The sequence below is a fragment of the Fundulus heteroclitus genome, chromosome 15, assembly GCF_011125445.2.
Source record: "Fundulus heteroclitus isolate FHET01 chromosome 15, MU-UCD_Fhet_4.1, whole genome shotgun sequence".
In the NCBI taxonomy this organism is placed as follows: Eukaryota; Metazoa; Chordata; class Actinopteri; order Cyprinodontiformes; family Fundulidae; genus Fundulus; species Fundulus heteroclitus.
The window spans coordinates 15,520,809-15,543,901 of record NC_046375.1 but is presented as its reverse complement, the minus strand read 5'-3'; the positions used below and the strand labels follow the sequence as shown (position 1 = coordinate 15,543,901).

At 40.7% G+C, this 23,093-nt stretch overlaps 3 protein-coding genes across 14 annotated transcripts in view; 2 read left to right on the top strand and 1 right to left on the bottom strand.

Moving 5' to 3' along the window:
• si:ch73-217b7.1 (ensconsin) overlaps nt 1-11,141 on the top strand; it is a 31,928-nt gene extending 20,787 nt beyond the window's left edge. For 6 of the 11 annotated variants that reach the window (XM_036147510.1, XM_036147509.1, XM_036147503.1 and 3 more), the window contains 12 exons: nt 1,354-1,473; nt 4,408-4,580; nt 5,888-6,027; nt 6,123-6,376; nt 6,449-6,590; nt 6,675-6,846; nt 7,831-7,935; nt 8,019-8,069; nt 8,161-8,185; nt 8,265-8,385; nt 8,481-8,668; nt 9,549-11,141. In XM_036147510.1, coding sequence (XP_036003403.1) covers nt 1,354-1,473; nt 4,408-4,580; nt 5,888-6,027; nt 6,123-6,376; nt 6,449-6,590; nt 6,675-6,846; nt 7,831-7,935; nt 8,019-8,069; nt 8,161-8,185; nt 8,265-8,385; nt 8,481-8,668; nt 9,549-9,559 — 1,502 coding nt within the window. In that variant the 3' untranslated portion in view covers nt 9,560-11,141. Of the gene's footprint in view, nt 1-1,353; nt 1,474-4,407; nt 4,581-5,887; nt 6,028-6,122; nt 6,377-6,448; nt 6,591-6,674; nt 6,847-7,830; nt 7,936-8,018; nt 8,070-8,160; nt 8,186-8,264; nt 8,387-8,480; nt 8,669-9,544 lie in introns of those variants that run through there. The other 5 variants (XM_036147511.1, XM_036147506.1, XM_036147507.1 and 2 more) reach the window with 4 other exon arrangements.
• A 72-nt stretch (nt 11,142-11,213) lies between these two features.
• On the bottom strand, nt 11,214-14,964 carry armc1l (armadillo repeat containing 1, like). The gene is made up of 7 exons (XM_012868849.3): nt 14,843-14,964; nt 14,259-14,437; nt 12,624-12,715; nt 12,302-12,485; nt 12,098-12,214; nt 11,917-11,991; nt 11,214-11,810 (listed from the first exon to the last, which is right to left on the bottom strand). Exons 2-7 carry the CDS (start codon nt 14,409-14,411, stop codon nt 11,616-11,618), a joined length of 816 nt encoding a protein of 271 aa, XP_012724303.2. The 5' UTR covers nt 14,412-14,437; nt 14,843-14,964; the 3' UTR covers nt 11,214-11,615.
• Nucleotides 14,965-15,005: 41 nt separating this feature from the next.
• mtfr2 (mitochondrial fission regulator 2) lies at nt 15,006-22,679 on the top strand. 2 transcript variants are annotated; one of them, XM_036147514.1, is made up of 8 exons: nt 15,006-15,157; nt 16,266-16,471; nt 16,628-16,732; nt 17,460-17,584; nt 18,780-18,976; nt 19,052-19,361; nt 21,776-21,959; nt 22,046-22,679. In XM_036147514.1, exons 2-8 carry the CDS (start codon nt 16,400-16,402, stop codon nt 22,097-22,099), a joined length of 1,047 nt encoding a protein of 348 aa, XP_036003407.1. In that variant the 5' UTR covers nt 15,006-15,157; nt 16,266-16,399; the 3' UTR covers nt 22,100-22,679. The 2 variants fall into 2 exon arrangements, with proteins under 2 accessions (XP_036003407.1, XP_012724301.2); XM_012868847.3 differs by having other exon boundaries at nt 15,007-15,157; nt 16,299-16,471.
• The last annotated feature ends 414 nt before the right edge of the window (nt 22,680-23,093 follow it).

The following is a 23,093-nucleotide window of genomic DNA, read 5'->3' as shown; positions in this document are numbered from 1 at the left end:
GAACCTTCCAAGAAGTGGCTGGACTACCAAAATTACTCCAAACACTCATTAGTGACTCATGCAGGATGTCACAAAGGAACCATAAACAACATCTAAAGAACTGCAAGCACTGTGAAATAGTGAGACCTAGGTTTATATTTTGGGCCTATGTCATCTTTAAATCGGGCATAAAACTAACACCACATCTCAGAAAAAGAACCTCATACAGACAGCCGAACATGGTGGTGCTGGTGTGATAGTCTGGGGTCCTTTTGCTTCTGCATCACTTGAACAACTTGCTGTGATTGATGGTACATTAAATTCTGCTCCCTTCCAGAAAGTGTCCAGCCTCCAGGTTATGATCTTGATTTCAAATGCACTTGGGTTTTGCTGTAGGACAGGGATCTTGAGTGCATCAGCAAGACCATCTCGGAATGCATAAAAAAAAAAAAAAAAAAAGCCAAGATTTAGAAGAGGCCAAAAATAAATTTTAGACTTAAATTTCATTGAGATGCTGTGCAAAGATGTTATACAGGTCCCTCCTGCTCAGAAACTTTCCAGAGTAGCTGAACTAAAGCAATTCTGCGAATAAGAATTGGCCAAAATTCCTCCATTTACCACAAAACTCCACGGCAGTCGCTGCCTTCAAGGTGGGCAGAAGCAGATTAGAGTTAGGGGCGATTACTTTTTCACATCGTGGCAGGTTGGTTTGGATAGTTCAAACTTCAGGTGTGCAGTCTCAGAAAGGGAATTCATATTTACTTTTTCCCCCTTGAAATCATCTTCTAAAAACTGCATTTTGCCTTTACTCAGGTTGTCTTTGTCTGACGTTACAATGTGTTTTGATCTATAGAGGTGTGCAAAAACAGTAGAAATCTGTGGGTCCAAGTACTTTTTCAGAACGCTGAATAAGGTACCAGCGCTGCAATGCTGCATGTTTGGCCTGATACAGTGAGTTAAAGTGGGTAAATGGATGAGCATGGGCATTATTTAATTATATCTGTGTTCGCAGTGAGCCGTTGGGGAATTATGGTCAGATATTTGAAATGCTTGCATTAAATCCTGGGATTTAAGGAAGAACCACTTTTGTTATGCTGCATTATGATTGTTTTGCTGCAGCACTCTGTTGCTGCATCCTTTCCCTTTTGTGTGCGGTTCACTCCAGGGTGTTTGCGCCGTCTGATACTTGCAAGTTTATTGCATGCAACAGGGTGTGCATGGTTTAAACCCGTCTTCGCCTTTTAGCAAAGAGAAGATGTCCTGGGCCTACGAATGGTTTCTAATCTGATTTGACTGAGCGCCTGGGCCGATCAGTGGGCAGGTAATAGTTTTAGCTGTTATCAAAGCTCAGGTATTATATGCGTCTGTGTTCAGGACTCCGCCGCCTTCCGCTGACACCATGGGAGAGCAGCGTGGTGAACCGTCTACAGCAGCCAACCCACTCATACCTGGCCCGCAGCCGCAGTGCCATGAGCTTGTCTGGAGACCAGTCAGGTAACATACATGTGGCCTGGTTCTTGTAAACACTCTTAAATCGCCACCTCTGGAATTAAACCCTTTAAAATATTGTTATACACTGCAAAAAGGGAACTGAAAGGGAGTAAAACTTTCTTGAATTGAGTATATTTTTCCTTGATTTGAGCAGCTAAATAAGGCTATTTGCCAATGGCATGCACTGCAAAAAGGCAACTAAAAGTAAGTCAACTTTTCTTGAAATTTGTGTTTTTGTCCTTGATTTGAGCAATAAAAGAAGATTATCTGCCAATGGAATTAGTATTTTACTCCTAAATTAACATAATTAGACATATTCACTTGAAATAAGATGACGGAGATGAGTTGTTCCTATTTTAAGTGTAAAAATCTTATTCCTTTGGCAGATCATCTTATTTATCTGCTCAAATACAATAATTTCAAGAAAATCTGACTTACTTTTAGTTCTCTTTTTGCAGTGTGAGCATTTTTACCCCTAAAATAAAAAAAAATTAGATATCCTGCACTTGAAATAAGATGAATTGTTCTTATTTTAAGTGCGAAAATCTTATTCCATTGGCAAATAGTCTTATTTACCTGTTCAAATCAAGGAAAAATTCACAAATTTCAAGATAATTTTACTTACTTTTAGTTACATTTTGCAGTGTAGAGTCTCTTGACCTGGAGGGTTTAAGGTTTGGCTGGACCTAAAGCAGTCTGAAACTGCCTTTACCTGCCTGTATCAGGCAGCTGAAGCAAGCACCCATACACACATACACACACACACACACAAAGAATGAAGCAGACTGCTAGATCCTGGTGTCTAAGCTGTTTAGCCAGTATTTACCAATTGATACCAGGTTGTTTGCTTCTTCTGTTACCAAAGAGATAGTGGCTTTTTAACCTTTTTTTTCCAAGTTAGTTGTGAGAACTTTGATTTTTATCTTAAAAGATAAAGTTTATGTAGCAATAATAAGTCATTATTCTAATGTCTAAGTGTTTTTCTTATGTTGAAAATTACCAAATTGTGTGTAAAATTACAAAAAAAACACAAGGCTCCATCAAAGGTCGATATATTAGAATTTCTGAATGTTTTTTTTCTTATTTTAATATTGTTCCCCTCATTTCTATGACTTGAGGCAGTGATTCCAAACCTGGGTTTCCATAAAGGGGGAGTGGAGCACCAGGCTGCTTGATATAGTGAGAATCTTATTGGACTTTAGCCGTGGGTAGTTTTATCAAACATGACAACCCTCTGAATAGAGCAAGCTCGAAAAGGACTGCTTGTGCGACTGCCCCCAACCAGTCATAGCCGATATGGGTCGTTTAAGAGAAAATAATATTACTGTATAGTTTGAGGAGCATCTCACATAACTGATTATGTGTTGCTCTTTCTTTCTAGAAATAAAAGTACCAATAAATATATCGTCATTCACACAGGAAATAAGTCGAAATAACAACGAGCCCGTATGATTGGCTCCATCCTGACATCTTTTCCCTGGTCAGAACTATGAAAGAATAAGGTGGCGGGTGGCTAAGGAAGCAGGTGTTTAGGAGATGATGCTGGGAAGTATTGACCTTTAAGTCAGCACTTGCACACAAAGAAAGGCAAGGCAAATTTATTTATATAGCACAATTCAGTACAGAGACAATGCAAAGTGCTTTACATAATTAAAATACAGGAAAATAAAACAGAATAAAAGCAAGTAGAGATAGAATGTAGAAACAAAAAAGAACATTAAAAATAGTAACAGTCAAAGGCAATCCTAAACAAATGTGTTTTTAATCTTGATTTAAAAGAACTCAGGCTTTCAGCACTTTTACAGTTTTCTGGAAGTTTGTTCCAGATCAGTGGAGCATAGGAACTAAATGCTGCTTCTCCTTGTTTGGTTCGTGTTCTGGTTCTGCAGAGTAGGCTGGAGCCAGAAGACCTTAGTGGTCTGGAGGGTTGATACACTGATAACAAGTCTGTGATATATTTAGGTGCTAAGCCATTCAGGGATTTATAGACTAACAGAAGTATTTTAAAGTCTATTCTCTGAGATACAGGGAGCCAGTGTAAGGACTTTAGAACTGGGGTTATGTGCTCTACTTTCTTAGTCTTAGTGAGGACGCGGGCAGCAGCGTTCTGGATCAGCTGCAGCTGTCTGATCCACTTTTTAGGCAGACCTGTGAAAACACCGTTGCAGTAATCAATTCTACTAAATATAACGCATGGATTAGTTTTTCCAGATACTTCTGAGACATTAGTCCTTTAATCCTGGAAATGTTCTTCAGGTGATAGAAAGCCGACCTTGTAATTGTCTTTATATGCTTTTGGAGGTTCAGGTCTGAGTCCATCACTACACCCAGATTTCGGGCCTGATTGGTGGTTTTTAGATGAAGCAGCTGAAGTTGTGTGCTAACTTTTGATCTCTCCTCTATTTGTCCAAAGATTATTACTTCAGCACTTCCTGTTTTGTTTCACTTTGCTATCTGTCCTAACATTAGGCAAAGTGTATAATTGTGCATTTATGCTTGTGTTTGTGTCACATTTCATATATATGTCCTCTGTCTGGTGTTGGGTGTACTGTTTAGTACTAACTAGTTGGTCCTGATTGAATCATAAACTAAAGGTTTCCCTCTTTGGGCTGTTTTTTTTTGTGTGTGTGTGTGAGGTAATGTCATATATATGTGGAGCTTCTACCAATCTATAGCACTAACAGGTTCTTTCTCTTCTGCTTTCTCACTACCATACATCATCTTTTCATTCCTTTAACCCCATGTCTGACCTCCCTTAACGAATGGCTTTGTTCGTTACTACTCACCTAACCTCCTCCTCGCTGTCCCTCCTCCTTCTGCACTTTCCTTTTTTTGTTCTCTCCGAACCCTTTCTGGTGTCCCACAAACCGTTCCAAACCACACCTGCCCCCAATCACCCCCAAACCTCCCCTCCCACCTGGTGCATCATCACTGTAGCCATGCCTGTGTGTCCTCGCTCAGTTTCCTGCCACCCCATGGGCGCCCTGTCCTTCAAGGCCCTGCAGGCCCAGGTGCTTCCTCAGTGCCGCGGCCACGAGAGGAGCCAGAGCAGGGAGAAAGCTCCGCCGGCCTCCGCCACGCCGCGCAGGAGGACCACAGGAACCGTGCAGGTAGGAGACAGGAGTGTTTCTTTACATTAAAGAGTTGCCTCGGAAATAAACTGAAATTCTCACCTATGGATGTATGATTGTCCAGGGATGATTGGTGGCAAAATAGTTTCCTCAGTACACATGTGCCACCCTAACTGGAGACTAAATGGGTTATTTTTGAGACTTGATAAGCCCAAATGTGTTGAGCTTTGGATATTCTTCCCTCCTTTACTGTCATCCTCACTGTGTGGGTAGCAGAGTAAACTTGGCTCCTTGCCCATCTGCACACCTATTGTATCGGACCATATGTCACTTCTTAGTGCTGCAACACATATTGCTGTGGTAGATGGAGAGATAAAAAGGGGATTTGGTTTTGGGCTTTAAAGTTGTCAGTTAGCGCACCGTGTCATGCAAGCGTACCCATATTGCTAGAAATTTTTCACATTTTGTCATGTTCCAACCAAACACTTTAGGTTGCTTTAGTGGTATTTTATTAAAGACCAACACATAGTAGTACTTAAATGTAAAAGTGAAGGAATACAATGTCAAATCTGAAAAGTTTGCTGTGCATTCATTTGAATTCGAACCGCCTCAGTTAGTACTCAGTATAATCTCTGACTATAACTGGAGTTGTACCTCTACTGGGATAATATCTCTGTGACAATTGTACATCTAGAAACTGGCTTTTTTTTAACCACTTTTATTTACCAAATAGTGTTTTTATTATTTTTCTTCCACATTGATTTTCAAGTGTCACAGATTCTCAGCAGAATTAAGGTCTGGACTTTGACTGGGCCAGTACAACAATTAAAGGGGCTTTGATCCGAACCATTTGATCGGTGCTTTATATGTTTAAGGTTGCTGCCCTGATTACTAGCTTTCGTGTCCTTGCAGAAGAAAAGGCGTCTGCATAATGCTGCCAGCCATCATGTTTCATCATAGGGATGCGTGTACAGGGCAATACGATAACACCAAAGAGTGTTTGTTTCTTTTGGTGTTATCTGCAAATTGCACATGAGACTTCTCATTTCTTTTAGGAAATGCTTCCTTCTTGCCTCCTCTTCGATAAAAGGCAGATTTGTGGAGCCCATGACTAATAGTTGACAGTCAGTCTGTGGATAGATTCGTATATCTGGCCTGTGAACCTCTGCAGCTCTTTGAGATCTCCCATGGGCCTCCTGGACGCTTGTGTAACGAATGCTTAGAAATACTTTAGCATGGTGGCGTATCATCTTGCTCAGTTTTTGAAGAAAAGCAAAATATCAAGCAAAAAATAAACTGTTATATATTTTTTTTTATTGACTGATTCTTTAAAATATCTGTATAAGCATAAGGACCGTGAGGGCGTCAGGAAGTCTTGGAGCAACCTCTCCCTCCCTCTGGCTCCTATTCTGACATTACCCCCCAGCAAGCCTGCCACATCTTCAGGCAGGAAGTCCAGCAAAGGGACAGCGCCCTCTGCTGGCAGGTAAAGAAATCGCTACACAGATAACTTGGAAAGCCTCCTGTTTTGACATCAGCTGCCAAATGCTTGTTTTTTTGTTTTTTCTCCTTTGCCCACAGACCTCCTCAGAAAACGACGGGACGCCCCCCGACCCCCAAGCTGCTTAAGTCTCCCGTTTCAGAAGATCCTGGAAATCTTCGTCCTGCCAGGCTCACACCTGAGAACTCCCAACCGTCAACGCCAGTCTCAGCTCCAAGGGAGGAAGAAGGGGAGAAGGAGCAGGTTTTAAGTCCTCCTCAACCCAGACCCCAGCCACTGGGTCAGAACAAACCCTCGAGTGAGCAGGTTGCAACCCCACCGACTGGAGCCAACGGTCAGTCACCAAGTTGACTGTTTTTTTTCTTTTGTTTTTTACAATTTACAATTCTTTTATGATGCTTTGTAGAGAGTCCACCAGCACAGAAACCCTCAGCTGGCACCACAGATCCAGAGGAGGCGAGCAGGATCCTGTCTGAAAAACGACGGCTGGCCAGGGAGCAGAGGGAGAGGGAGGAGGAAGAGCGGAGGCAACAAGAGGAGCAGGCGAGGTAAAGGAGGTCTCTGCGAGGGACGTCTGCGGCACCGGCGGTGCGGGTTTGACCGCCGTCGGTTTGTTTCTCTCCCCCGCTCAGGTTAGCAAAGGAGGAGATGGCCCGCCGCAAAGCCGAAGAGCGGGCAAAGAGAGAGGAGGAGGCCCAGCGTCTGGCGGAGGAGAGGAGGAGGCAGCAGGAGGAGGAGGAGAGGAAGGCGGAGGAGGAGAGGCTCCAGAAGGAACGAGAAGAGGCAGAGAGACTCCAGAAACAGGTTCAGCAACACAAGCACCTTGAGGGGTTTTGTTTTTAGCGCCGTGATCAGAAATGCATTTAGTGAGGCGGGGCCACCTCAGCAGACTGGAACGTCATCACAAAAACTCACAGATTGGACAAATTCAGTTCACACCGCAATGTACATTTCATGCAGATTGAGTACATATAGAGGGTCATATAATTACAAAATCATGTGCCCCAACATGATTGAGTGCTGTACATGCTCATACTTTTCATGTTCATACTTTCCAGCTGGCCAACATTTCTGGAAATCCTTTTTTTTTTGTTTTGGTCTTATGTAATATTCTAATTTTCTGAGATACTGAATTTGGGGTTTTCATTAGTTTTCAAAATTAAAAGAAATGAACACTTGAAATATATCATTATGTGTGCAATGAATGAATATAATATACAAGTTTCACTTTTTGCATGGAATTACTGGGAAGAAAAATCAACCTTTTCATGATATTCTAATTACATGACCAGCACCTGTATTTCATGCATTTATTTCTTTGACATAACAGCTTATAAAAACACAACGTTCATTTATCAAATAAAAAAACGTATTACATGAGATCAATACACAGATTATTTTATGACCCATGTAATGATGCTTACAACTGGCACTGAATTTGATGTCCAAAATACTAAAAGTCATTAAGACATCAATTCTTATTGCCACATTGCTAGACAGGACACTGGGAAAAGGAAACAAAAAAAAAATACTGAAAGTCACAGTGAGGTTTTCAAGCACAAATAAAACACAAAGAGGAGACAACTTGGATTTTATTTCCATTGTCATCTAAATGTTTGCCATAAATGTTGTTATGACAAGATTTTCTATTATCATGCAGCACTCGCTGTAAGTCCTAATTATCCAAATTAATAGAAATAATAATATATTTGTGTCACTAATCTATATAAAGGAGAATGAACTTGTCAGTGGTATTCTGACTGACTGAGACAGACCTGTTTGTATTAGAAAGAGGAGGAGGAGTCTCGTCTGAGGGAGGAGGCCGAGCGACTGAGGCAGGAGAGGGAGAAGCACTTTCAGAAAGAAGAAGCTGAGCGGCTGGAGAGAAAGAAGGTGATGTAAATAAATAATCCGTTCTGTTCCCAATCACCCGCGCGTCCCTACGTTTCTTTACACCTTCCCTTTACCTGCTGCAGCGCCTCGAGGAGATCATGAAGAGAACCAGACGCTCGGACACATCAGATAAGGTAAAAAAACAAAAACAAAACGCACGTTGGTTGGCAACGGAAACCACGCCTCTTTCAAAAAATCTTTTATCCTCGTTTCTCTCATCTCCAGAAAGCCAGGACCGGAGACGGCGGAGGTAACCTGATGCGCTTTTTTTTAACTCCCAGAATCGCTCTCCTCTGTCGCTCCTGATCTCGGTGTGCTTGTTTCGTCAGTGAGCCCCGGTTCTCCCGGAGCGCCTGCAGCCACCGTGCCTCAGACACACAACAGCAACAGTCACCAGCCCGACCTCCGCCCCCGGCACGGCGACGCCGCACAGAGCCGCCCCGACCAGAGGTGGTGTGAGGCCCAGCAACACCAGCACCAAGACATCCCACCAGACCATTTTCTGTTTCATTTGTGAACGCTGGCTTCCGATCTTGTTTTGACAGGGAGAACGGAGAGTTCGAAGAGGTGATCAGGCTGCCTTCACATTCCAGGCTGTCTCCTCCTGAAGGAGAGGAGCAGCAGCAGGAGGAAGAGGAGGAGCAGAGGAGAGTTTCTGCCGTAGCCTTCACGGAGAACGGTCTTCTAAAGCCTCCGAGTGGAGTAGAAGATATCTCAGCCCAGCAGGGACCAGGTCTGATTCTGTGTCGTAACGTTTATGCGTTTATTTCGACGGGAGGCGTTTTCCACGCTGGAGCAGCCTCACAACAGAAATATATGGCTCTTGATGCCTGTGGATAAGTCCTTAGCAGACACTTTGTGCCTGAACCAGACAGAGATGCTCCCGCCTGCACAAATCACACCAGTTCACAAGCTATTTTCCAACAAAGAGCTTGCGCTTAATTATTTCCAACGTAACTGTAGGGAGTATCAGAGCATGGCGGCGTTGTCTGAAACCAATAAGATAAGATAAGATAGGCTTTATTGATCTCACATTGGAGAAATTCACATGTCACATCGGCTCAGTAATCAATAATCAGAAGGAGGTGCCCAAGTAGGACAAGGTGCATCGGTTATATAGTGTGTCCTCGTTTATACAGTGGATCAAAGAATAAGAAGTAGATAAGAAAAACAAGAATAAGAATACAAAATAGAAATAAGGCAGAGGATGTCTTATGTGCATTCACGGTGACTCATATACATGTGTGTTGACATATATTCTGGTGCTAATAGCAGCAGAAGTCACTTCTTTCAGGATTATTGCACAGTGTATTAAATAGGATTGCACATTAGTTATTGCACGTAGGTTGTTAAAGTTATAGTTACAGTTATAGTTACAGTTATAGTGCAGCATTGTATAATCTGGTAGCAGCAGGAATGAATGACCTGCGGTAACGCTCCTTTTTACAGACAGGGGGTCTAAAACCTTGCAAAACCTTTCAGGGGTCAGGATAACTTAAGCACCAAAAGAGTGACAAATGCAGTTGTATTTCTAAAGATTTTATTCCTTTATATTTTAGTTCTTTGAGTCCTATTGTATTCTTGTTTTTGATATTCTTTCTTTTGAAATCCAGATGTAGCCTGATGTGGCTTTGGGCCGTGATGACTCCACGGCCACAGAGACAGGAGAAGCTTCCGGAAGGACGCGGGGAATCATGGCGCTACGAGGACTGAACCAAAGGAGGGATTCCCAGCATCATATTTATATTCTTCTTCTCCTGGGGACTTCCGGTGTCTCCAAAGAACTCCAAAAAGACATCTTTCCCAGGAGGATGTGTCTTTCCCTTTTAGGGGAAACTCAGGCGAAGGGCTCGATTTTCTGACACTTGCTCGTGGTGTTTTGTTCTTCACGTGGCCCCAGTTCTCCACCGGTCCTCAAACGCCCCCCCCCCAAAAATCACTGGACGGTGATGAATTCCCACGAGACCGTGAAGAAAAATCTGACAATAGTGCAAACTGAGATCACCTTTTCGGTCTCCGACCATGATACTTGAAGGGTTTTTGTTTTTGTCGAGGTTCTTGGATCTGATTTTCAGCATCTGCAATGTGACTTTAATTCTGGAATGAAAAAAAAAAAAAAAAAGGCTCAGAGCTGCAGAGTTTTCTTGTAGTTTCAGCTGTTTTCGTTGAATCATTATTTAAGCGATGGGATGACGGCACAAGGTTATATAGAGAGGGTGACATGTAAAGCGATGTGTTCTGTCTACAGTGTTTAAAACTAGAGGTTATAAGGTTGAGACCAGGGTGATCGAGTATTACAAACTCTAGGCGCAGTAATTATGAAAAGAAAAATCTGTTTTTTTTTTTAAGGCAACAGAGAAATGGGGCAAAAACCTCCTTGATTTTCTTTTAGTTTTATTTAATTGCTGTACAGATAAAATGTGATTCTTCACACAGCCAGCGTTTTTTTTTTTTTTTTTTCCACATTTAGGATAATTAATTTGCTTTGGGTTTAAGCCGTCTTGTTTACCCTATTTACAGTTAAACTTGGTCAAAGCTACATCCTTTAATCTTTCCCACAATGCTGGAGGACTGTTCCTTTAACCGGGCCGTTAGAGGCTGAATGTTGTTCTGCCTAACCCCGGATCAAAATCAGTTCAATCATTTCCCGCTGATACTGAATCAGCCTACTGGATCTTTTTTTTTTTTTTTTTTTCTTGAAGGGATGCTGCTAACTGTTTATCTTCCTTGCATTGCAGCTGTTTAAGGTGATGTTGTCTTTACACTGAATTAAAGGTAAATCTGCATTCCTGAGCTTCGGCACTTGCAGCCAAACTCTCCTGTGTCTCCGTTCTGAAGGAAATATCACAAGCCAAATTAAATGCACTGTCCCAACCATATGCAGCTTCTCAAAGATTTTTTTTTTTTTTAACTCAGTTCTTGGTGTTTGTCTTTTTGCATCCATTTTGTCACTGGAACAAAATACCCAACATATGTACTAGTGAGCAGGAGGTTTCTCCCAGCTGGGCTGGTAAAGTCATGGTGACTACGTAGGTTTGTAAATTATACCAAGTGGACATTTTCTTGAAGACCACAAAGCTTTGAAAGCAAATGCACCATTTAAGGCTGGTATGTGAAAACAGAGTTCATTTGAACCATTCTTTTGCTGAAGTGTAAAATTATTACAGCTCTATTACAGGGTAAATAAAATTTTTTGGAACTGATTACATATGTACTTCCATTGTCCTGGACTGACTTTCTTTTACTTTTTAGAGCACAAAAAAGGCAACTCACACAAATACAGATAATATTTTGTACATTTATTTCAACATAAACCAGTTCAACTAATTACAAACAGCAGGAGAGATGTAAAGATTTAGAAGAATGACAGAAGTGATCAGAAACCTTCCCCCTTTGTACATGTTAGGAGGTAAATTCTGCCTAGAAAAGGCAAATATTGAAGTTGGAAGGAACATTTATATGGAATATATGGACAGAAAACAGCAATGGGACATACGCTCAAGTTTAGACGTCAGTTTTGAAGATTTTTAGACAGCAAATCTGCTTATATACATAGCGATGATCTGTTGTTGCTCGTTGAGTGAGAGATTTTAAGCCTCTCGCGTGGGCTCATTGTAGGTAAAGCCCACTGCAGTGAGAGGGAGGAGTCCACCCGACACTTTTGTGACACAGTCTGAGCTTCACCAGTAGAAGGTTTTTGTCAGGAAACCTGCAGCAGCGCTCAGCCAGCTCCCAGTGGAATCTTCTTTAGCCGCAGTGCGGGAAATGGCTTTGTCAACCTCCGTCTCTGGGCTCTCCTCTTCCTCTGGGAGGTAGTCTGGGAGGGCTGAGTTTTGTGGCACCTGAACGCCACTTGAGTTGAGAGCCATGTAAACCTGAAGGCAGAAATATGAGAGGAGGAGGCATTAAATATTTTAAATGCTCAGTGGAAACTTGCAAAAAAAAAAAAAAAAAAAAAAATGCCATTCGGATGTTATTCACCTCCTCCCCTGCCTCGTTTTTCACCACCTGCTGAGCCGACAACACGTTGGTGGAAGCGATGGCCGTTGCCAGACTCTGAAAGAAAAGACACACAGGTTGCTTTTTTCGAGCCGAATTTCACTTTATCAGACAGAAATCAGAACAAAATATTGAATGATTTTATTTATTTATTTTTTTTTACCTCGGTGGGAAGGTCTGAACGGATACGGACTGTACATCTCTTAGAGGCCATTTGAAAAGTGAAGCTGATCACCCCTTTGACTTTCAGAAGAGCCTCCTCACATAAGCTTCTTTGATGCTTGAAAGCAGCAAGAATATGCATGTGTAAACGACATGAAGATGCTTCTGAGTGTAGCTGGGATCGTAAATATGCTAGTGAACCTACAGTGCTGTCCAAGCCCTGGATGTGTAGTGTGACAGACTTGGCCTTCTTGTTGGTGGAATTGATGAAGAACTGGGGCTTCCTTCTTTTCGGCCTCTCTGGTGTGCGCGGTGCTGGATTAGCGGGCTCTCTCAGAATGCCATAAACCTCTTTAGCCAGAGCTGTGATGTCAAGAGACAGGCCCTCTCTGTGTGGGGAGAAAATCATTTTATATACATTTTATCATTTACAATAGATAATACCACATTTGCTATAATAAATGTATCACCTCGATAAAAATATTGTATTTTTCCCCCCCAAAAAAAACTGAATCGAATGTTCTTACCTTCTGATGAGGTTTTCCAAGCTCACCATCATACCCAGCTCATTCTTCATAATGGGTACATTGGGAGGAAATTCAGCCAGGTAACGAAGAGTCTGAGCACAAAAGGGATAGAGAGGAAAAAAAATCATAACAAAAGTAATAAGATTGTGCCTTTTCTTATTTGTCACACTACAAACATAGGGTAGTTTGACTTGACTAGTTTCCATTTTAACTGTAAAAACAAACATGTAGCATTACCACAACAAGCCTTAGTGTTTTTTTTTTTTTTTTTTTTACTTTTTATGATCAAGAGTTTTCAACATAAAGTTGTGGATAATTAAGCGGAAAGAAAATGTTCCATGGTTTTCAAAAAGTCTCAACAATATAAATTTGAAATGTGAGCATTTGGATTCAGTCTTCTTCAAACACTGGCTTCCAGGGTCGCCTGATTTAATAAATGGAGTCCGTGTTTCTTTTATTTAATTCCCAGCATAAAAAAGAGCAGTTCTGTAAAGGCTTGTTATCGAATATTAGTAAAGAAACAGGATCATGAAGACCAAGGTCCAAATGCTGTCAACCCATTATGAAAAAGGAAAAAAGGTACGACGCAGCATAACTACAAAGACTTGGTCACATCTGGCTGTTATGAAAGGGTGGCAAAAAGCTTTATTTTTCACACATTTGGCCTAAAAAATCCATCCATTGTCTAACACGTCTATCCCTTGTGGGATCGCGAGGGGCGCTAGTGCCTATCTGCAGCTGTCAATGGGCGAGAGGCGGGGTACACCCTGGTCAGGTTGCCAGTCTATCGCAGGGGGCCTATAATATTATAATATAAGTCAATTAGTACTCAATTTACTTTCCTCCAGTGGGAGGAGGAAGTGTGTGCTCTGTTTGACTAAGCACAAGAAGCAGCAGTCCGCACCCTGGAAAAACATTTTTGTGACGTCCCCCCCTGTACCTGATAGCTGACAGGAACAGTTTATCCAACTACCATCAGCATTAGGTAGAAGCTTGCATTTTTATTCTTTTGAAGAATAAATATATTTGTAGATATGCTACAAATGCAAAAAAAACGTATTAAATATTCACATTGTTCAAGAAGACCACGTAGATCATATTTCAGCTGTTTATCAACTTGTTTGATGTGTTTATCAATACAACTTTGTAAGGATAAATTCCGCCAACAATCTTTCTTTGTATTTCTGACTCTATATATTTTATTATATTGTTATGAGCACTCCACAGTTTTTATATTATGAAAATTTAGCTTATCCATGAAAGAAAAGCATGTAAGCCACTTGACTGAAACTTTTAAGATGGTGTTATAACTGCACAGTTAAATTCTAAAGAAGTCCATCCGGAAATTTGCCCCAAAAAAGGCCTTTGACCTTGAAATGTTAAGAATTTGGCATCAAAACGTCTCAAACAACTTGCTGATGTTGCAGCAAAAGTTGGTTTTGACTCAAGTGGGCTGAATCCATAAGCACTTAAGTCTGTAGAGATTTTTTAGAGCCATCTATGTTTTCCCATCTTTTACAATCCTTTTTATGTGATGTGGCATTCTATCACATAAAATGAAAATTAAATATACGCTTTGCTCAGTTTTAAAAAGAGAAATTACGGGGACGTATACATTTAGCTACGTTCGTGTACCTGCAGGGTTGCAAACAGCACTTCTGCATTCTGGTGGTCCAGAAAGAGAACCAGTCCTGGAAGACAACCCTGGTCCTGGACGATCACAGCTCGGTTCTGCGGTTCAGAGGCCAGGTCCCGCAGCTGACACACCACCGACAGGGCATCCATCATGTTTGAAAAACTCACCAGACCTGAAACTGGAACACACCTTCACTGACAACCCGGCCATTGTTGACAGCAAGATTAGCTCAATAGATATGTCTCGAAGCGCCTAAATCTCTCGTAAGCGAACGTTTTACAATAGAGGCAGAAGGTAAATGCAAACTGAAAATAATGTTTAACACTTGTTTTGGAAAAATATGTTAATAAAGTATGAATAAACGTTGAACTTTCGAGCCTCGGCGTTTCATCGGGGCAAGCTAACGAAGCTAACTAATATCTTGTGACACGTTAAGAAGCTGTCCGACTTTAAATACAACATTTCAGTTCATTTCACCGCATTATTCAAGCTTAAAACACTGAACTCTCACTTTAATTACATAAAAGTAATGCCCCAAAATCCAATAGACGTTCATAGGTTCAGCTTAGCTGTGTTTTCTTACCAAATAGAAGAAGTAGCTCGTGCCGAAAAATACAAATTTGGTGGCTCTTCTTTCGCGACGTGCTATTGGCTGTCCAACTGTCCCGAACGTTTGTAAGCCGCCCTTTCCTATTGGATATTCGCCCTACTTCTGCACCTGCAGCCAATCAGGAGGGACTTTGCTACTGCGGCATTATTTGACTTTACGGATGTTCTGGCCACACGCGTAAAGAAACGGGCTCCCTTTCTCAAAAGAGTTAATGTCAATTTCGGTAATAGATTGAAGAGATGTTTGGCTAGCAAGATGTGGCTTCTTTGACCAGAAGAACAGCGGACGGTGAGTTTATTTCCTCACAACCTCGTATTCGCTGCGGCGTTCTCAGGTAGTTACTTTTGATGACCTCTGCAGCTTTCCCCCATGCACTGCGGGACTGCAGAACTCAGTCCGGACAGTTCTTGTTTTTCACCTAAAGGCTCACTTCTAGCTCTGATATGACTTCCCGAGCATCTGTTTGGGATGCATTCAGGTGAAAGTGGGGAATTAAAAAAAAAAAAACGATGTTTGTTCTGTCCATGTTTTGGATGAAATGGCTTCGGTTAAGAATGGTTTCTGTTACCGGATGAAACATTTACTGCATTCAGAATGCAGTAAATGTAAAATTAAAAGCAAGTTTAAAACCGGAGAGAATTTCTCTGCGGTTTTAAACTTGCTTTTAATTTTCCCTGTTTAAGATTGTTCCTATCATTAAAGACAGTCCTTTCTTTTGTTTTTCTTTATTAGTATTATTATTATTTAGTAATCATGTTAGAAGTGCACTAAAATTGACCATCAGATGCTACAGAAAAATGAAAAATACTACTTCTTCAATCATTAAATCTGTAAAAGCGTACTGCTTTCTCTATATTAATGGGACCTTAGGTGCAGTCTTTCGAATTTCATAACAATCAGACAAAGGTTTGGAACAAACGGCTTCAATAGATAAATAGATATCATCTTTTAATTCATTCATTTAGTGCTGGATTAAATGTTGCTTTCTCAATCAAACAACTTGCAGGACTTCTTTTTCTCTGTGTCATTTATGTGTGTATCAGTCCTTAGAAGAAAAAAAAAGGGGAACCAGCTAAAATTCAAGCAGGTCAGACTTCAAAGAAAACCAGAAGATGGAACTGGGCAAATAAAAGCCTTGTTAATGTATTTCAATTTGTTAATATTGTTGTTGTTGTTCATGCACTCCCTTATGTATAGTTTTTTTTTATCATATACCAGTTATTTAAGCTTTAAGCTAAATTATATTGTTTTTATCACTAATTTAAAGAATTACCTTTTAGATAGACCAACTGAAGTTGTCCTTCAATTCATATTTCTTTATGGTGTAGTTTGAACCTATTCTACATCAAGATGGCTGCCTTTGTTTTCTGGAGCGTCACCTCATTAAAAGCTTTAGTTGGGCGTGTGTTCGTTTGGTTCTTTCTTTCAGGTGTAAAGTATGCGACTTCTCTTCGTGTTGGCCTCGCACTAACCCGTCAGCAGAAACAGCAGCTTTGCGGTCATCAGCTGCTGCAGGGAAAAGTCCTTGCCATGTCTTTAGTAGAGGATATTCTGGATGTGCTGCGTATGGTCCTGGAGTATTTCGGTGTACCTCCAGAAATGGTAAGAGTGCTGACACTGCAGTTCCTTCGCTGTTGTGTAACCGTTTCTCAGCCATGCGCTGTGAGCTAATGGTTATCATCTGTATTCTTGGTGCTTCATCGCGTTTAATTCCTTTTTTAGTTTATCCTTTACGACTGTGTTTCATCCCGACTGCAGCTTATACCTGTGTGGGACACTCAGCTGTGCGGGCAGTATCGCAGCATTGTGCGAATGATCGGGACAAATCTCCCGCTGAAGCCCACTCCACGTGTCCATTTTCAGGTAATCTACAGATAATTTAACATTCTTTTATTTATTTAAGCCAACACAGGGATTATCTTGTACGCACAGGAATGTAGTGCTGAAGTATAGACCCATTTACTGTTTAGAAACAAAATCGGATGCCCACGCAGAGTGGCTGCGGAAGTATGACAGCTATCGGAGGCTTGTCAAACAGCGGCTGAACATTATCCGCGACAGATCGTGAAGCCTACTCTAAAGAGCTAATATTAACAAAATGGCAACCGGCTTGCAGTTGTTAAAGCATGATGTTACCAAGTTGCTAAATATTCAGATATTTGGTGGAAAACCCCAGCATGTACACAAACTACAATCGTTTGATGCTTATAACTGGGTAATATGTGGCCTTGTAGAGGATTATTATCAGTAGAATTCATTTTGCAGCGTACCCTAGGAATCAAGTCTCTACAGGAGACCTCGCCAAAAACAAAATATTAAAAAAAAAATAATTCAGTAGTGGTGCCTGAACTCCTGCCAAGAAGATACGACTCAATTCTTGCATTAAGAGCCTTAATTGGTTTCTGTTTTAATTGATTAAGAATCTTTTTAGCCCTGTTATGTGAAGACATTTAGATTCCTACCAGTTCCTTATATTTGCTGGGGGAAAAACCCCAGACATTTAAAATACTTAAAATCATAACTAAAAAAAAAACTACATACTTATTGTGTCCGTTAAATCTCTGTATTTATGTCATTTTTCTGCCCTCAGATCCCCCTGGTCAATTATAGGCCCCATGGATACAGTGAAGATGCCGCCGACACACCCGCCATTCCAACATTTGCCGATGTTATGTGGGTGTCCGACTACGAGGGGGAGAGCTTTGCCAGAACCAGGTGCTCAAAAAAATATGTGTGTGTGTGTGTATATACATAGATAGTTAGGCCCAGAAATATTTGTACACTTGTAAAATGCAGTAGAGATTAAGCCAAGACGAGGGATTATTTGCTCAAAGAGTCCTATCAAAGATGATCGAATGCTGAAATTGAGTCAAACGGAGCTTGAACAAAGTAATTAGTTGGTTTGAGGGTGTGCACATTTGTGCAGCCAAGTTTTTATCACCTCTTAAACGGTTCTCTATTCCCACATGACAGATTTGGTTTTTAGTTGAATTGTTCAGGATATGTGTCAGTCTGGAGCAGGGCGATTGTGAGACTTTTTTACAGAGGAAAGGCCGACAGTGCTCTGCCTTTTCAGTTCAAATCTCTAACTTCAAGAAGAGCGGCTGCATGTTAGCAAAATATACGCGTATTGAAATCCGCTCATATCAAAATGTGATGAAAGGAAACGCACTAAATATAGGATTGACGTTAGGGCTGAACAATTAATCGCATTTTCAATATAATCGTGATTTAAAATAACGCAATTTCCAAATCGCAGAGGTCTGCAATTTTTGGCTATGTAACAATTAGGTAATTAGACACGTCCATTAGGTGTCAGTAAAATGTTTGAAGTGGGTTTGCCTCCACATGGAAGAGAAGACATTTGCAGCAGTGAGATAATGTAATTTTATTACTTGTTTTAGAGTTTGTATAATCATACATGGCATTAAGTACAGGTCAGTCAGTTTAATACATAGACTTGCTTGTTGGTTGGACTTTGCAGTTTATCTTCAACAAGGATTGATGTCTAATTAAATTAAAAGCTGTTCTCTTGAATAATATTATTTCTGATCAATAGAAACATTAAAAGTTCATATTAAAATAGTCCTTGTTTACAAACATCTTTATTTAGAGGCCATTTTTGTTGCTTGTGTTTAATGCGGAGAAAAGTCAAAATTGCAATTTTGATTGAAATATATTGTAGGCAGAACACAATCATTTCTGCTCTGAGTTTAGATGCTGTGGGTCTTTTAGCAACTAATCCACACGGCGAGGAAACAAATTGATTTGTTGTTTGTATATATTTTGAAACACATGATAAATTAAACTGGGGGGAAAAAATCGCATTAAATCCCAATATTAAGAAAAAAATCGCAATTAGATTATTTTACAAAATTGTTCAGCCCTAATTGACGTGTGGTATTTTCAGGAACCATTTAGCTCCACAGAAGGAGAGCGCTACGAGCCAAGACTTGATGAGGTACCCCAGACCAGCTCCGAGAGGAGGAGGGTCTGTGCGACAGAGGGCTCATCCCGAAGCCCTGCAGAAGATCACACAGCTGGAGAGTGAGCTGCTCAAGCTGCGGGCTCAGATCGCCATGATCGTTACTGCAGCTCCCCCCTCAGGTACGTTAGAGCTTTCTCTGTCACCCAAACACGTTAAAAATAACGATCCTAACAAGCCTTTAATTTATGTTTCAGCTCTGACTGAGACCCAGAGTGATCCGCGTTCACCTTTAATGTCCCCTGCTCCACACCCGGCTCTCACCTCCACACCTCGCCATGCTGCTCCTCCCCCACCACCTCCTCCTCCTCCTCCTCCTCCCTGTCAAAGCTTCTCCAGCGAGAACTCGTCTGTGATGGACTTGATCAAGGAGCGTAGGAATAACAACTCAGATAAGGCTCAGCTTCAGCCCTCGGGGATCAACGGAAATGAGGAAAGCAAACAGATTCCTTCGATGCTGGACGTCCTGAGGGATTTAAATCAAGTCAAGCTGCGCTCAGTGCAGAGGTAAAATTTGGTCAATTCTCAGAGTTTTTTATTTTTTTGCTAACTTTGTTTTCTGGGTTTTTCCCATGGATTGAATGAGCATGTTTAAACTATTTTAAGATGTATAAATTGGTCTAAATAAATAAATTGCTGGGCCAGACCTCTGTTGATTGTCAACAGGCCCGGTAAGGCAAGAAGGTGGTGAACGTCTCCTGGGGGGGGCTTTAGCTCCACCCCTAGCCGAATGGGGAGACGAGGCTTTATCATGTGCTCCAGAGTTTGCCTCACGGAGTTAAAATTTAGAGTTTTATGAGGACGGAGAGAACGGCGATAAAGACTGTAAAGCTGCTGAGCAGTGAAAATAATTTTGTAGGTAGTTATTGGATATTCGTGCTGTGCTGATTCAGCTCTGGCTTCCTCCGCCTTATTTAGGGTATTAAATACCGCGCGCTCGTCTGCGTATAAAGCTGATGTGTCCTTTATCGTTTCTTTTGTTTCCATTCAGGTGTTGTTTATAGTTTGTAAATGATAAAATTACATTTCGGTGTCACCCTCTCTGTCCACATTATTAATGTCGTCCCTCTTCGGTTTAACTTTTCCCTGGACTTCCTCGGATAAAATCCTCTTGTTTCTCCTCGGCCAATCGGTGAACAGCATTCTGTTCCCATCACGACTCGGCTCTATTCCGCTCTGACTGGCCCTACTCCTGAGCAGGGCCGCAAACGCAATTTTTTTCATCCTATTATTGCGATTTAATGCGATTATTTTGTTTGTTTGTTTAATTTATCATGTCTTTTTAAACATATACAAACAACAGATCAATCTGTTTCATCGCTGTGCAGATTAGGTGCTAAAAGAGCCACTCTGTCTCAGCTCGGAGCAGAAATTATTGCGTTCTGCTTACGATATATTTCAACCAAAATTACGATTTGATTTTGACTTTTCTCTGCGTTAACCACAAGCAACAGAAAATGACCTCTAGATAAAGATGTTTGTTAACAAGGACTGTTTAAAACAAGAACTTTTAATGTTTTTATTAATCAGAATATTATTCAAGAGGACAGCTTTTAATTGATTTGGACATCAATCCTTGTTGAACATAAAGTGCAGCCAACAAGCAAGTCTATGTATTAAACTGATTGACCAGCACTTAATGCTGTGGTGAGATTCCTGAAAGTTTCTGGTAAAACAGTATGATTATATAAACTCTAAAAAAAGTAATAAAATTAGATTATCTTACTGCTGCAACTGTCTTCTCTTCCATGTGGAGGCAAACCCACTTTAAACATATTACTGACACCTAAAGGACGAGTCTGATCCATTAATTGTTACATAGTGAAAAAACACAGACCTCTGCGATTTGGAAATTGCGTTTTTTTTTTATTGCGATTATATTGCAAATGCGATTAATTGTTCAGCCCTACTTTAATGTGTGATGAGACATTAAGCAGGAGATGGAACAGAAGTTCATACTTACTGCTTTAGCCGAATAAAAAAGCGCAGTCCGAGAACGGCTTTGGAATGTACTGAGAGGCATTCAGACAAAACATTTTTTGTGAAATCGAAGAGGCAGGTTGATTAGAACTATGAACCAGCAGGGACGCTTTAAAGCAGGGGTGTCAAACTCATTTTGGTTGAGGGGCCGCATGCAGCTTAATCTGATCTCAAGAGGGCCACACGAGTAAACTCATTGCAAGATTAAATAGAACTAATAAATGTGGACTTGTTGTTGATTTTTATATTAAGTTAATTTCACTTTTACACAATATATAATGAATAACCTCAGCGTTTTTAAGAAAAGTATGTGCAATTTCAACAATACTTTTACTCAGTTAAACATTTACTTGTGTATTGTGCATAAGAACTGATCACAGTGATTATACAATGTTGAAAAACATTTATTCACATTTTTTGGAACTTAAAAACACTGTCCTGCATGACAAAATACATCAAACAGATAAAAATTAAGAAATGATTTGAATTTTTCCACACCTGAAGCTTAATCTGCTAATTAAAACACAGCGCCCCTCGTGGACAATATAGGAACTGCATATTTTCAATTAAACGAAGTACATGTTTTTTTCAATAATTGTTCTCTTCCTTTTATCTTGTTCACTTGTGAAAGTCAAATCTGATGAGCTCTTTGTGGCATCTTATTGCCACATTGCCAGACAGGACACTGGGAAAAAATTATTTATTTTTTTTATTTTTTTTTTTATAATGATAATGCATTTAGCCACAGGGCCGGACTAAATTGTTCGGCGGGCCGGATCCGGCCCACGGGCCGTATGTTTGACACCCCTGCTTTAAAGGGACCCTAGAGAAAGCAAGTTCCTTTAGGGGAAAGTTTGAATCTGAGGTGTCTCTACACTCCTTGTTTACCTGTTACAGAAAACGGACCCTTTGGCGAACATTAAACACTCGTTTCTCTATAGATCACCAGGAGGCACTCCAGTCAGGAGGAGGAGCGGGAAGGGCGACGCTGCTTTGCTGAATGACCCCGCAGCTCTGATCGCTCGGGCACTAAAGAAGAAGTTCGCCCACCATCGTCACAACACCTCCTCCGACAAAGAGAATTCGCTGGAGCTCTCTCCGTTTGGCAGTCCAGATGCGCCTCGGGTGTGTTTTCCACCACAGCCGCTGCCCAAATTCCCTTTTCTCCAATTTCACTCCGCAGAAATATTGACCCGGTCCTTCTGTTTCAGGTTCCTCATCACGGCAGACGCAGCCAAGGTCGTCACCATTTATTAACTGGTTAAACTCAAGACGCATCACATGAGACTTTTCACTAAAGATGGACAAATTTAACAGATTTCTGCAGCAGCTACTGATTACAATGTTGTTTTAGCTTCTCTTATTTTGGGGACGGTTCTGATGAAAACTATTTGTCTCTAAATGTCTTTGTTTGTGTTATACGTTGGCATTGAGAACCTTCTTAAAACTGTTACTGTAAGCGGGGTTAAGGTACTCTTTATATTTTTGTACAAGGGAGTTTTATTGTTTTTAATCTGAACTGTGAAAAGGTGATAAAATATTAAAGCAGGTAAGCTAAGGACTTCAGCTCTTAGCTGCCTGCTATAGTAGTTACAGAAGCCATCCGCTGAGGAATATCATGGAGATTAATATTCAGAGCTCTATTCTATGCAAGCTTTAAAGTCTTTTTTTTTTTGTTCATTAAAATTACATTTGCACTGTTTTATTTTAATGTTTCCTCTTGCTCGTTTTTGTCTAAAGCCAGAAAAAAATTGTAAATGGTGTACATTGCTGTGACCAATGGCTTGTCGTCCCAAAGAGATCCATTTTTTTTCTGCAAACACTTATTATATAAAAGTCACAATATTTTTTTCATGTTTTTTTTATCCTCATGTCACCCCTGCCCCTATGTCTAGGACCTATTCCACAAAAGGAGGGGAAAAAAATCCTGCAACACAGGATAGCAAGCAATTTTCCAACCCCTGTTTGGTTGTATTTTCTGTTTAGTCTGCTAAGGAGGATCTTGCATACATGCATCCCATCATGTTGCTTTGATCAAAGATAATTTTTCAAAAACCTTCATGAAAAATTCCCATTCTCAGGATTATTAAAAACAGGGGAACCTTTTAAATCTTTTGGTTTTTATTAGTTTTAATGGATTAATAGACAGTAAGGGTATCACAATCTGCAATAATGCACTCCATGTTTAGCAGATGTACTTTTTAGAGAGAGAGAGAAGTTATTGCTAAAGTTAATTGTGTCATATGTGAGTAAACTGGT

Bases quoted from the DNA above. Each gene is read 5' to 3' on its own strand.
- mtfr2 (XM_036147514.1), top strand. From the start codon at position 16,400: ATGTCTTTAGTAGAGGATATTCTGGATGTGCTGCGTATGGTCCTGGAG. The intron at 17,585-18,779 runs GTGCTCAAAAAA...TGGTATTTTCAG, and splicing joins GAGAGCTTTGCCAGAACCAG to GAACCATTTAGCTCCACAGA. The intron at 18,977-19,051 runs GTACGTTAGAGC...TTTATGTTTCAG, and splicing joins TACTGCAGCTCCCCCCTCAG to CTCTGACTGAGACCCAGAGT.
- armc1l (XM_012868849.3), bottom strand. From the start codon at position 14,411: ATGATGGATGCCCTGTCGGTGGTGTGTCAGCTGCGGGACCTGGCCTCT. The intron at 12,716-14,258 runs GTACACGAACGT...TTTTGTGCTCAG, and splicing joins TGCTGTTTGCAACCCTGCAG to ACTCTTCGTTACCTGGCTGA. The intron at 12,215-12,301 runs GTAGGTTCACTA...GCTGCTTTCAAG, and splicing joins TCCAGGGCTTGGACAGCACT to CATCAAAGAAGCTTATGTGA.